General features: G+C 36.2%; 1 protein-coding gene across 1 annotated transcript in view; it reads left to right on the top strand.

Annotated features, from left to right (window-relative positions):
- The window catches only part of XRCC2 (X-ray repair cross complementing 2), a 115,747-nt gene that overhangs the window by 37,515 nt on the left and 65,111 nt on the right, over positions 1 to 13,121 (top strand). Inside the window, exon 2 of the mRNA XM_077150762.1 lies at positions 684 to 765. Within this exon, the coding sequence (XP_077006877.1) occupies positions 684 to 765 (82 nt within the window). The remainder of the gene's footprint in view (positions 1 to 683; positions 766 to 13,121) is intronic.

Here is a 13,121-nt window from a genome sequence, read left to right as displayed (position 1 = left end):
CTAAAGACCAAGTTCCTAAACGTGACATTTAAGACCTTCTACATTCTGACTTCTCTCTTTTATGGCATTATTATCTCTTCGTGCTTGCTTCATTCTACAAACTCTAGCAATTCTAATTTCCTTATAGTTTATCTACACACATGCTATTTATAACTTCTGTGCATGGTTGATGCTGTCCCATCTGCCTAATATGTCTGCTCTGTACTAGTCACCTAACAAATTCCTACTTATCTTTTGAGACACAGCCCAGGTGGTAGCTACTCAAGGAATTTTTCCTTGACCTTTCTCTTTGTCCTCTCACCCCATCAGATAAGAATTGTCTATACAATGGGGGAGACAGATAAAAGCAGAAAACTGTATAACAAGCACGGTAAGTACAGTGAAAAAGATAATATGGTATAATGAAAGTAACTGTTTTGCAATTAACAGTTTGGCCCTATATCCCAAACTAAACTATGTTCTCCTTTGAGGGTAGGGATTCATTTTATATCATCAGTATCTGGTATATAATAAAACCAAAATGTTTTCTGAATGAACGAATGCATATTTCTCCAAATTCGTATTTCCTATTTCATAATTTATGCAAAGTCATTGTCTTTGTTACAGATATCAGGAAAATTGTATAAATGTAGGTTCCAGGTAATGCATTTACCTTCTCTTTGATTTTTTCTTTCTTTTGTAAGCTCCTTGCCCGACTTGAAGGTAGAAGTTCGTTGAAAGAAATAGAACCGCATCTGTTTGCCGATGAAGAATCGCCTATGAATGGTAAAACAAAACTCAAACCATAATATAGTTGTCATAAATTAAGTTTCATAAAACAAGTTATATTTCACATATATTCACATATGTATGCAGACTCCTACCAAGTGATCATAAAGGTTAAAACAGTGAAAGTAAACATTCAGAAACGGATTGTTCTAGTTTGCTAGCTGCTGGAGTGCCATATGCCAGAAACAGAATAGCTTTTAAAAGGGGGGTTTAATAAGTTAGAAGTTTACTGTTCTAAGACCATGAAAATGTCCCAAATTAAAGCAAGTCTCTAAAAATGTCCAGATTAAGGCACCAACAGGAGGTTACCTTCATTCACGAAAGGCCAATGAACTTTCTCTCAACTGGAGTGGCGAACATGGCAACATCTGCTAGCTTTCTCTCCAGGCTCCTTGTTTCATGAAGCTCCCCCGGGGGTGTTTTTCTTCTTCATCTCCTAAGGTCTCTGGCTGTGTGGGCTCTTGTGGTTCTTGTGCTCTCTGGTGGTTTTACTTCGTGACTCAGAGGCTCTTTCTAAAATGTTTCCTCTTTTAAAGAATTCCAGTAAACTAATCAAGACCTATGTGGAATGATGGAGTCACATCTCTATCTGCTCAAAAATGTTAATGCCTACAATTGGGTGTATCATAGCTCCATGGAGATCATCTAATCAAAAGATTCTAACCTACATTATTGAATAAGGATTAAAAGAAAGGTTGTTCCCAAAAGATTGGATCATGATTAAAACATGGCTTTTCTAGGGTACATAAATCCTTTCAAATTGGCACGCAGACCATGACAGAAGAGTTGTTACCCAGATCTCTTCAGCCCTTCCTTATCTGTGCCAAATGAGATGAATTCTGACTTACTGTGGTAAATTATTGAGATAAACATTGATTCCTTCTTTAGTCCCAACATATTATGTTTGTGGGAGGTTTTTTAAATTGTCATTTGTTTATTTTTTATTCTCCTTCTTAAGTTTGCACAATCATAGAAAAATTCTTAGTTATCAGCATGTTTTATTAGTACTTCTATGGTAGGGGAAATCTGTACTCACTAGTTCTATTAGTCCTTCTACATTTGAGGGAATTTATAAGGAAAGTAGTATGCTTATAGATTGTTGATTTTTTAAATGTAACAGTGCTACTGACATGTAATTCACATACCATACAGTTGACCCATTTAAACTACAATTCAGTGGTTTTTAGTATAGTCACAGGGATGTGTGACTATCACCACAGTCAATTTCAGAACATTTTCATCACCCTAAGAAGAAACTCCATATCACTAGGCAATCATAAATCTTTCTTACTTTATCGTTTTGCCAATTCTGGACATTTCATATAATTGGAATCATACAATAATGTGGTCTTATGTAACTGACTTCTTTCACTTAGCATAATTTTTCAAAGTTCACCCATATTACAACATGTATCTGTAGTTCATTACTTTTTTATTGCCAAGCAATAGTCCATTATATGGTTATACAGTGTTTTGTTTAGCCACTCGCTTATTGATGGCATTTGGGTGATTTCTACTTTTCAATTGTTATCAGTAATGTTGTTATGATTATTCATGTGCAAGTTTTTGTGTGAACATATGTTTTCAGTTCTCTTCAGTATATACATAAGCATGTAATTGCTAGGTTATATGATAACTTTATGTTCAGCCTTTTGAGTCTACCAAAGAGTTTACCAAAGAGCTATATACTTTACTCTGCCAGCAGTATATGAAAGATCCAATTTCTCTAAATCCTTTCCAACAATTATCATCTGTCATTTTGATAATAGCCATCTGTATTAGTTTGTTAAAGTTGCCAGAATGCAATATAGCAGAAATGGAATGACTTTTAAAAAGGGAATTTATTGAGTTGCAAATTCATTGTTCTAAGGCTGAGAAAATGTCCAGTCTAAGACACCAACAAGAAGCTACCTTCACTCAAGAAAGCCTGATGACATCCAGTACACCTCTGTCACCTGGGAAGGCACATGGCTGGCATCTGCTGGTGCCTTGTTCCGGGGCTTTGTTGCTTTCAGCTTCTTGTTCCCTGTGGGAATTCCTCACTTGGCACCTGTGGGCTTTCAACTTAGCTCCTCTGGGACACAACTCTGAGTTCGGGCTTGCTTAGCATCTCATGGGAAGGCACATGATGATGTCTGCTGGGTCCTGCCTCTCGAAACGTATGGGTCTTATGTTGGCTCTTTTGCTTCTGTTCTCCCAGCGTCTGCATGGCTCTGGGCTTTCTCCAAATTGTTTCCTCTTTTTTATTTAACCAATGACATATTTCAAGTTTATTCTCGAATGTCTGTTCACATCAGTGGTACCATACAGTATTTGTCCTTTAGTTTTTGGCTAGACTCACTCAGCATAATGTTCTCTAGGTCCATCCATGTTATTACATGCTTCATAAGTTTATCTTGTCTTAAAGCTGCATAATATTCCATCGAATGTATATACCACAGTTTGTTTAGCCATTCTTCTGTTGATGGACATTTTGGCTGTTTCCATCTCTTTGTAATTGTAAATAACGCTGCTATAAACATTGGTGTGCAAATGTCCGTTTGTGTCTTTGTCCTTAAGTCCTTTGAGTAGATACCTAGCAATGGTATTGCTGGGTCGTATGGCAATTCTATATTAAGCTTTTTGAGGAATCGCCAAACTGCCTTCCACAGTGGTTGCACCATTTGACATTCCCACCAACAGTGGATAAGTGTGCCTCTTTCTCCGCATCCTCTCCAGCACTTGTCATTTTCTGTTTTGTTGCTAATGGCCATTCTGGTGGGTGTGAGATGATATCTCATTGTGGTTTTGATTTGCATTTCTCTAATGGCCAGGGACATTGAGCATCTCTTCATGTGCCTCTTGGCCATCCGTATTTCCTCTTCTGAGAGGTGTCTGTTCAAGTCTTTTTCCCATTTTGTAATTGGGTTGGCTGTCTTTTTGTTGTTGAGTTGAACAATCTCTTTATATATTCTGGATACTAGACCTTTATCTGATATGTCATTTCCAAGTATTATCTCCCATTGTGTAGGCTGTCTTTCTACTTTCTTGATGAAGCTCTTTGATGCACAAAAGTGTTTAATTTTGAGGAGCTCCCATTTATTTATTTCTTTCTTCAGTATTCTTGCTTTAGGTTTAAGGTCCATAAAACTGCCTCCAATTGTAACATTCATAAGATATCTCCCTACATTTTCCTCTAACTGTTTTATGGTCTTAGACCTAATGTTTAGATCTTTGATCCATTTTGAGTTAACTTTTGTGTAGGGTGTGAGATATGGGTCTTCATTCATTCTTTTACATATGGATATCCAGTTCTCTAGGGATCATTTGTTGAAGAGACTGTTCTGTCCCAGGTGAGTTGGCTTGACTGCCTTATCAAAGATCAAATGTCCATAGATGAGAGGGTCTATATCTGAGCACTCTATTCGATTCCATTGGTCGATATATCTATCTTTATGCCAATACCATGCTGTTTTGACCACTGTGGCTTCATAATATGCCTTAAAGTCAGGCAGTGCAAGACCTCCAGCTTCATTTTTTTTTCTCAAGATGTTTTTAGCAATTCGGGGCACCCTGCCCTTCCAGATAAATTTGCTTATTGGTTTTTCTAATTCTGAAAAATAAGTTGTTGGGATTTTGATTGGTATTGCATTGAATCTGTAGATCAGTTTAGGTAGGGTTGACATCTTAATTATATTTAGTCTTCCAATCCATGAACACGGTATGCCCTTCCATCTATTTAGGTCTTCTGTGATTTCTTTTAGCAGTTTTTTGTAGTTTTCTTTATATAGGTCTTTTGTCTCTTTGGTTAAATTTATTCATAGGTATTTTATTCTTTTAGTTGCGATTGTAAATGGGATTCGTTTCTTGATTTCCCCCTCAGCTTATTCATTACTAGTGTATAGAAAAGCTACAGATTTTTGAATGTTGATCTTATAGCCTGCTACTTTGCTGTACTCATTTATTAGCTCTAGTAATTTTGTTGTGGATTTTTCCGGGTTTTCGACGTATAGTATCATATCGTCTGCAAACAGTGATAGTTTTACTTCTTCCTTTCCAATTTTTTTTTTTTTATTAATTAAAAAAAAATAAACACAACATTTAGAAATCATTCCATTCTACATATGCAATCAGTAATTCTTGATATCATCACATAGATGTATGATCATCATTTCTTAGTACATATGCATCGATTTAGAAAAAGAAATAGCAAGACAACAGAAAAAGAAATAAAATGATAATATAGAGAAAAAATAAAAATAAAAATAAAAAATACAAAAATATATTAAAAAAACTATAGCTCAGATGCAGCTTCATTCAGTGTTTTAACATAATTACAATTAGGTAGTATTGTGCTGTCCATTTTTTTTTTTATAGAAATCATACCATTCTACATATGCAATCAGTAATTCTTAACATCATCACATAGATACATGATCATCGTTTCTTAGTACATTTGCATCTGTTTAGAAGAACTAGCAATATAACCGAAAAAGATATAGAATGTTAATATAGAGAAAAAAAATAAAACTAATAATAGTAAGAACAAAACAAAACAAAACAAAAACCTATAGCTTAGATGCAGCTTCATTCAGTGTTTTAACATGATTACTTTACAATTAGGTATTATTGTGCTGTCCATTTTTGAGTTTTTGTATCTAGTCCTATTGCACAGTCTGTATCCCGTCAGCTCCAATTACCCATTATCTTACCCTGTTTCTAACTCCTGCTGAACTCTGTTACCAATGACATATTCCAAGTTTATTCTTGAGAGTCGATTCACATCATTGGGACCATACAGTATTTGTCTTTTAGTTTTTGGCTAGACTCACTCAGCATAATGTTCTCTAGGTCCATCCATGTTATTACATGCTTCATAAGTTTATCCTGTCTTAAAGCTGCATAATATTCCATCGTATGTATATACCACAGTTTGTTTAGCCACTCGTCTGTTGATGGACATTTTGGCTGTTTCCATCTCTTTGCAATTGTAAATAACACTGCTATAAACATTGGTGTGCAAATGTCCGTTTGTGTCTTTGCCCTTAATTCCTTTGAGTAAATTCCCAGCAATGGTATTGCTGGGTCGTATGGCAATTCTATATTCAGCTTTTTGAGGAACCGCCAAACTGCCTTCCACAGTGGTTGCACCCTTTGACATTCCCACCAACAGTGGATAAGTGTGCCTCTTTCACCGCATCCTCTCCAGCACTTGTCATTTTCTGTTTTGTTGCTAATGGCCATTCTGGTGGGTGTGAGATGATATCTCATTGTGGTTTTGATTTGCATTTCTCTAATGGCCAGGGACATTGAGCATCTCTTCATGTGCCTTTTGGCCATTTGTATTTCCTCCTCTGAGAGGTGTCTGTTCAAGTCTTTTTCCCATTTTGTAATTGGGTTGGCTGTCTTTTTGTTGTTGAGTTGAACAATCTCATTATAAATTCTGGATACTAGACCTTTATCTGATATGTCGTTTCCAAATATTGATTCCCATTGTGTAGGCTGTCTTTCTACTTTCTTGATGAAGTTCTTTGATGCACAAAAGTGTTTAATTTTGAGGAGTTCCCATTTATTTATTTCCTTCTTCAGTGCTCTTGCTTTAGGTTTAAGGTCCATAAAACTGCCTCCAATTGTAACATTCATAAAATATCTCCCTACATTTTCCTCTAACTGTTTTATGGTCTTAGACCTAATGTTTAGATCTTTGATCCATTTTGAGTTAACTTTTGTGTAGGGTGTGAGATATGGGTCTTCTTTCATTCTTTTACATATGGATATCCAGTTCTCTAGGCACCATTTATTGAAGAGACTGTTCTGTCCCAGGTGAGTTGGCTTGACTGCCTTATCAAAGATCAAATGTCCATAGATGAGAGGGTCTATATCTGAACACTCTGTTCGATTCCATTGGTCGATATATCTATCTTTATGCCAATACCATGCTGTTTTGACCACTGTGGCTTCATAATATGCCTTAAACTCAGGCAGTGCAAGACCTCCAGCTTCGTTTTTTTTCCTCAAGATGTTTTTAGCAATTCGGGGCACCCTGCCCTTCCAGATAAATTTGCTTATTGGTTTTTCTAATTCTGAAAAATAAGTTGTTGGAATTTTGATTGGTATTGCATTGAATCTTTAAATCAATTTAGGTAGGATTGACATCTTAACTATATTTAGTCTTCCAATCCATGAACATGGTATGCCCTTCCATCTATTTAGGTGTTCTGTGATTTTCTTTAGCAGTTTTTTGTAGTTTTCTTGTCTCTTTAGTTAAATTTATTCCTAGGTATTTTTTTTTTTTTTTTTTTTTACTTCTTGATACCCAATTTATTTATTCTCTTAATAGGCACTCAATATAACAAACCTGTCAAATGAACTATTATAAACACACTCCTGTGTTTTAGTTTAGAACACATTTATCCCAGAAAAAATTGAACTGTATGTGACCTTCAGATCATGAAAAAACTAAATTTTTCAACATGTGGATCTAAAAAAGCACTTTACAAATTATAGTATCATCAATGAGTCCAGGTTTTAGATTCCAGCCCAGTTTCTTTTTTATATTAAATGATTTTAAAAATTAGGGCAAAGGACTCAGACATTTCTCCAAAGATATACAAATGGCCAATAAGCACATATAAAGATGCTCAACATTATTAGCCATTGGGGAAGTGCAAATTAGAACTGCAAAGAGATATGAGCTCACATCTACTAGGATTGCTGTGATTTTTTTTTTTTTATTTTTTTTTTATTTTTTATTTTTTTATCAACGGAAAGAAAGAAAAAAAAAAGAAAGAAATTAACACAACATTTAGAAATCATACCGTTCTACATATGCACTCAGTAATTCTTAACATCATCACATAGATGCATGATCATCATTTCTTAGTACGATTACATCGATTTAGAGGAACTAGCAACACAACAGAAAAAGATATAAAATGTTAATATAGAGAAAAGAAATAAAAGTAGTAATAATAGTAAAAAAAAAAAAACGTATAGCTCAGATGCAGCTTCATTCAGTGTTTTAACATCATTACTTTACAATTAGGTATTATTGTGCTGTCCATTTTTCAGTTTTTGTATCTAGTCCTGTTGCACAGTCTGTATCCCTTCAGCTCCAATTATCCATTATCTTACCCTGTTTCTAACTCCTGCTGGACTCTGTTACCAATGACATATTTCACGTTTATTCTCGAATGTCCGTTCACATCAGTGGGACCATACAGTATTTGTCCTTTAGTTTTTGGCTGGACTCACTCAGCATAATATTCTCTAGGTCCATCCATGTTATTACATGCTTCTTAAGTTTATCTTGTCTTAAAGCTGCATAATATTCCATCGAATGTATATACCACAGTTTGTTTAGCCATTCTTCTGTTGATGGACATTTTGGCTGTTTTCATCTCTTTGCAATTGTAAATAACGCTGCCATAAACATTGGTGTGCAAATGTCCGTTTGTGTCTTTGCCCTTAAGTCCTTTGAGTAGATACCTAGCAATGGTATTGCTGGATCGTATGGCAATTCTATATTCAGCTTTTTGAGGAACCGCCAAACTGCCTTCCACAGTGGTTGCACCCTTTGACATTCCCACCAACAGTGGATAAGTGTGCCTCTTTCTCTGCATCCTTTCCAGCACTTATCATTTTCTGTTTTGTTGATAATGGCCATTCTGGTGGGTGTGAGATGATATCTCATTGTGGTTTTGATTTGCATTTCTCTAATGGCCAGGGACATTGAGCATCTCTTCATGTGCCTCTTGGCCATCCGTATTTCCTCTTCTGGTAGGTGTCTGTTCATGTCTTTTTCCCATTTTGTAATTGGGTTGGCTGTCTTTTTGTTGTTGAGTTGGGCGATCTCTTTATAAATTCTGGATACTAGACCTTTATCTGATATGTCATTTCCAAATATTGTCTCCCATTGTGTAGGCTGTCTTTCTACTTTCTTGATGAAGTTCTTTGATGCACAAAAGTGTTTAATTTTGAGGAGTTCCCATTTATTTATTTCCTTCTTCAGTGCTCTTGCTTTAGGTTTAAGGTCCATAAAACCACCTCCAGTTGTAAGATTCGTAAGATATCTCCCTACATTTTCCTCTAACTGTTTTATGGTCTTAGACCTAATGTTTAGATCTTTGATCCATTTTGAGTTAACTTTTGTATAAGGTGTGAGATGCGGGTCTTCTTTCATTCTTTTACATATGGATATCCAGTTCTCTAGGTACCATTTATTGAAGAGACTGTTCTGTCCCAGGTGAATTGGCTTGACTGCGTTATCAAAGATCAAATGTCCATAGATGAGAGGGTCTATATCTGAACACTCCGTTCGATTCCATTGGTCGATATATCTATCTTTATGCCAATACCATGCTGTTTTGACCACTGTGGCTTCATAATATGCCTTAAAGTCAGGCAGTGCAAGACCTCCAGCTTTGTTTTTTTTCCTCAAGATGTTTTTAGCAATTCGGGGCACCCTGCCCTTCCAGATAAATTTGCTTATTGGTTTTTCTAATTCTGAAAAATAAGTTGTTGGGATTTTGATTGGTATTGCATTGAATCTGTAGATCAGTTTAGGTAGGATTGACCTCTTAATTATATTTAGTCTTCCAGTCCATGAATATGGTATGCCCTTCCATCTACTTAGGTCTTCTGTGATTTCTTTTAGCAGTTTTTTGTAGTTTTCTTTATATAGGTTTTTTGTCTCTTTGGTTAAATTTATTCCTAGGTACTTTATTCTTTTAGTTGCAATTGTAAATGGGATTCGTTTCTTGATTTCCCCCTCCGCTTGTTCATTTCGAGTGTATAGAAATGCTACAGATTTTTGAATGTTGATATTGTAACCTGCTACTTTGCTGTACTCATTTATTAGCTCTAGTAGTTTTGTTGTGGATTTTTCCGGGTTTTCGACATATAGTATCATATCGTCTGCAAACAGTGATAGTTTTACTTCTTCCTTTCCAATTTTGATGCCTTGTATTTCTTTTTCTTGTCTAATTGCTCTGGCTAGAACCTCCAACATCATGTTGAATAATAGTGGTGATAGTGGACATCCTTGTCTTGTTCCTGATCTTAGGGGGAAAGCTTTCAATTTTTCCCCATTGAGGATGATATTAGCTGTGGGTTTTTCATATATTACCTCTATCATTTTAAGGAAGTTCCCTTGTATTCCTATCTTTTGAAGTGTTTTCAACAGAAAAGGATGTTGAATCTTGTCAAATGCCTTCTCTGCATCAATTGAGATGATCATGTGATTTTTCTGCTTTGATTTGTTGATGTGGTGTATTACATTAATTGATTTTCTTATGTTGAACCATCCTTGCATACCTGGGATGAATCCTACTTGGTCATGATGTATAATTCTTTTAATGTGTTGTTGGATACGATTTGCTAGAATTTTATTGAGGATTTTTGCATCTATATTCATTAGAGTGATTGGTCTGTAGTTTTCTTTTTTTGTAATACCTTTGCCTGGTTTTGGTATGAGGGTGATGTTGGCTTCATAAAATGAATTAGGTAGGTTTCCCTCCACTTCGATTATTTTGAAGAGTTTGAGGAGAGTTGGTACTAATTCTTTCTGGAATGTTTGATAGAATTCACATGTGAAGCCGTCTGTTCCCGGACTTTTCTCTTTAGGGAGTTTTGAATGACTAATTCAACCTCTTTACTTGTGATTGGTTTGTTGAGGTCATCTATGTCTTCTTGAGTCAAAGTTGGTTGTTCATGTGTTTCCAGGAACCCGTCCATTTCATCTAAATTGTTGTATTTATTAGCGTAAAGTTTTTCATAGCATCCTGTTATTACCTCCTTTATTTCTGTGAGGTCAGTAGTTATGTCTACTCTTCCATTTCTGATCTTATTTATTTGCATCCTCTCTCTTCTTCTTTTTGTCAATCTTGCTAAGGGCCCATCAATCTTATTGATTTCCTCATAGAACCAACTTCTGTTCTTATTAATTTTCTCTATTGTTTTCATGTTTTCAGTTTCATTTATTTCTGCTCTAATCTTTGTTATTTCTTTCCTTTTGCTTGCTTTGGGGTTAGTTTGCTGTTCTTTCTCCAGTTCTTCCAAGTGGACAGTTAATTCCTGCATTTTTGCCTTTCCTTCTTTTCTCATAAAGGCATTTAGGGCAATAAATTTCCCTCTTAGCACTGCCTTTGCTGCGTCCCATAAGTTTTGATATGTTGTGTTTTCATTTTCATTCGCCTCTAGGTATTTACTAATTTCTCTTGCAATTTCTTCTTTGACCCACTTGTTGTTTAAGAATGTGTTGTTGAGTCTCCATGTATTTGTGAATTTTCTGGCCCTCCGCCTATTATTGATTTCCAACTTCATTCCTTTATGATCCGAGAAAGTGTTGTGTATGATTTCAATCTTTTTAAATTTGTTAAGACTTGCTATGTGACCCAGCATATGGTCTATCTTTGAGAATGATCCATGAGCACTTGAAAAAAAAGTGTATCCTCCTGTTGTGGGATGTAATGTCCTATAAATATCTGTTAAGTCTAGCTCATTTATAATAATATTCAGATTCTCTATTTCTTTATTGATCCTCTGTCTAGATGTTCTGTCCATTGATGAGAGTGTTGAATTGAAGTCTCCAACTCTTATGGTATATGTGTCTATTTCCCTTTTCAGTGTTTGCAGTGTATTCCTCACGTATTTTGGGGCATTCTGGTTCGGTGCGTAAATATTTATGATTGTTATGTCTTCTTGTTTAATTGTTCCTTTTATTAGTAGATAGTGTCCTTTGTCTCTTTTAACTGTTTTACATTTGAAGTCTAATTTGTTGGATATTAGTATAGCCACTCCTGCTCTTTTCTGGTTGTTATTTGCATGAAATATCTTTTCCCAACCTTTCACTTTCAGCCTAAGTTTATCTTTGGGCCTAAGATGTGTTTCCTGTAGACAGCATATAGAAGGATCCTGTTTTTTAATCCATTCTGCCAGTCTGTGTCTTTTGATTGGGGAATTCAGTCCATTAACATTTAGAGTTATTACTGTTTGGATAATATTTTCCTCTACCATTTGTCCTTTTGTATTATATATATCATATCTGACTTTCCTTCTTTCTACACTCTTCTGCATGCCTCTCTCTTCTGTCTTTTTGTGTCTGACTGTAGTGCTCCCTTTAGTATTTCTTGCAGAGCTGGTCTCTTGGTCACAAATTCTCTCAGTGACTTTTTGTCTGAGAATGTTTTAATTTCTCCCTCATTTTTGAAGGACGATTTTGCTGGATATAGGAGTCTTGGTTGGCAGTTTTTCTCTTTTAGTAACTTAAATATATCATCCCACTGTCTTCTAGCTTCCATGGTTTCTGCTGAGAAATCTACACATAGTCTAATTGGGTTTCCCTTGTATGTGATGGATTGCTTCTCTCTCGCTGCTTTTGAGATCCTCTCTTTCTCTTTGACCTCTGACATTCTAAGTAGTAAGTGTCTTGGGGAATGCCTATTTGGGTCTAATCTCTTTGGGGTGCGCTGCACTTCTTGGATCTGTAATTTTAGGTCTTTCATAAGAGTTGGGAAATTTTCAGTGATAATTTCTTCCATTAGTTTTTCTCCTCCTTTTCCCTTCTCTTCTCCTTCTGGGACACCCACAACACGTATATTTGTGCGGTTCACATTGTCCTTGAGTTCCCTGATACCCTGTTCAAATTTTTCCATTCTTTTCCCGATAGTTTCTGTTTCTTTTTGGAATTCAGATGTTCCATCCTCCAAATCACTAATTCTATCTTCTGTCTCTTTAAATCTATAATTGTTGATATCCATTGTTTTTTCCATCTTTTCTACTTTATCCTTCACTTCCATAAGCTCTGTGATTTGTTTTTTCAGTTTTTCTATTTCTTCTTTATGTTCAGCCCATGTCTTCTTCATGTCCTCCCTCATTTTATTGATTTCGTTTTTGAAGAGGTTTTCCATTTCTGTTCGTATATTCAGCATTAGTTGTCTCAGCTCCTGTATCTCATTTGAACTATTGGTTTGTTCCTTTGACTGGGCCATATTTTCAATTTTCTGAGCGTGATCCGTTATCTTCTGCTGGCGTCTGGGCATTTAGTCAGATTTCCCTGGGTGTTGGACCCCACAGGTTGAAAATTTTTTCTATGAAATCTCTGGGTTCTGTTTTTCTTATCCTGCCCAGTAGGTGGCGCTCGTGGCACACGTTTGTCTACAGGCTCCACCGGTAAAAGTTGCTGTGGGTCCTTTAACTCTGGAAAACTCTCACCGTGGGGGAGGTTTGGCAGCCAAAGCATCTTGGAAGAGTGCCAGCTGGCCCGGGGGTCTGAACACGGGGAGGGTCGCCGGCCGCCGCAGCACGGGAGAGCGCCCGACCGAATTTCCTAGTCGGCCCAGGGCGCCAAGCGTGGCGGAAGGGCGCCAGCTGTG

This window comes from Tamandua tetradactyla, chromosome 1 (assembly GCF_023851605.1).
Source record: "Tamandua tetradactyla isolate mTamTet1 chromosome 1, mTamTet1.pri, whole genome shotgun sequence".
NCBI lineage: Eukaryota > Metazoa > Chordata > Mammalia > Pilosa > Myrmecophagidae > Tamandua > Tamandua tetradactyla.
This window is presented reverse-complemented; position numbering and strand designations above follow the sequence as displayed.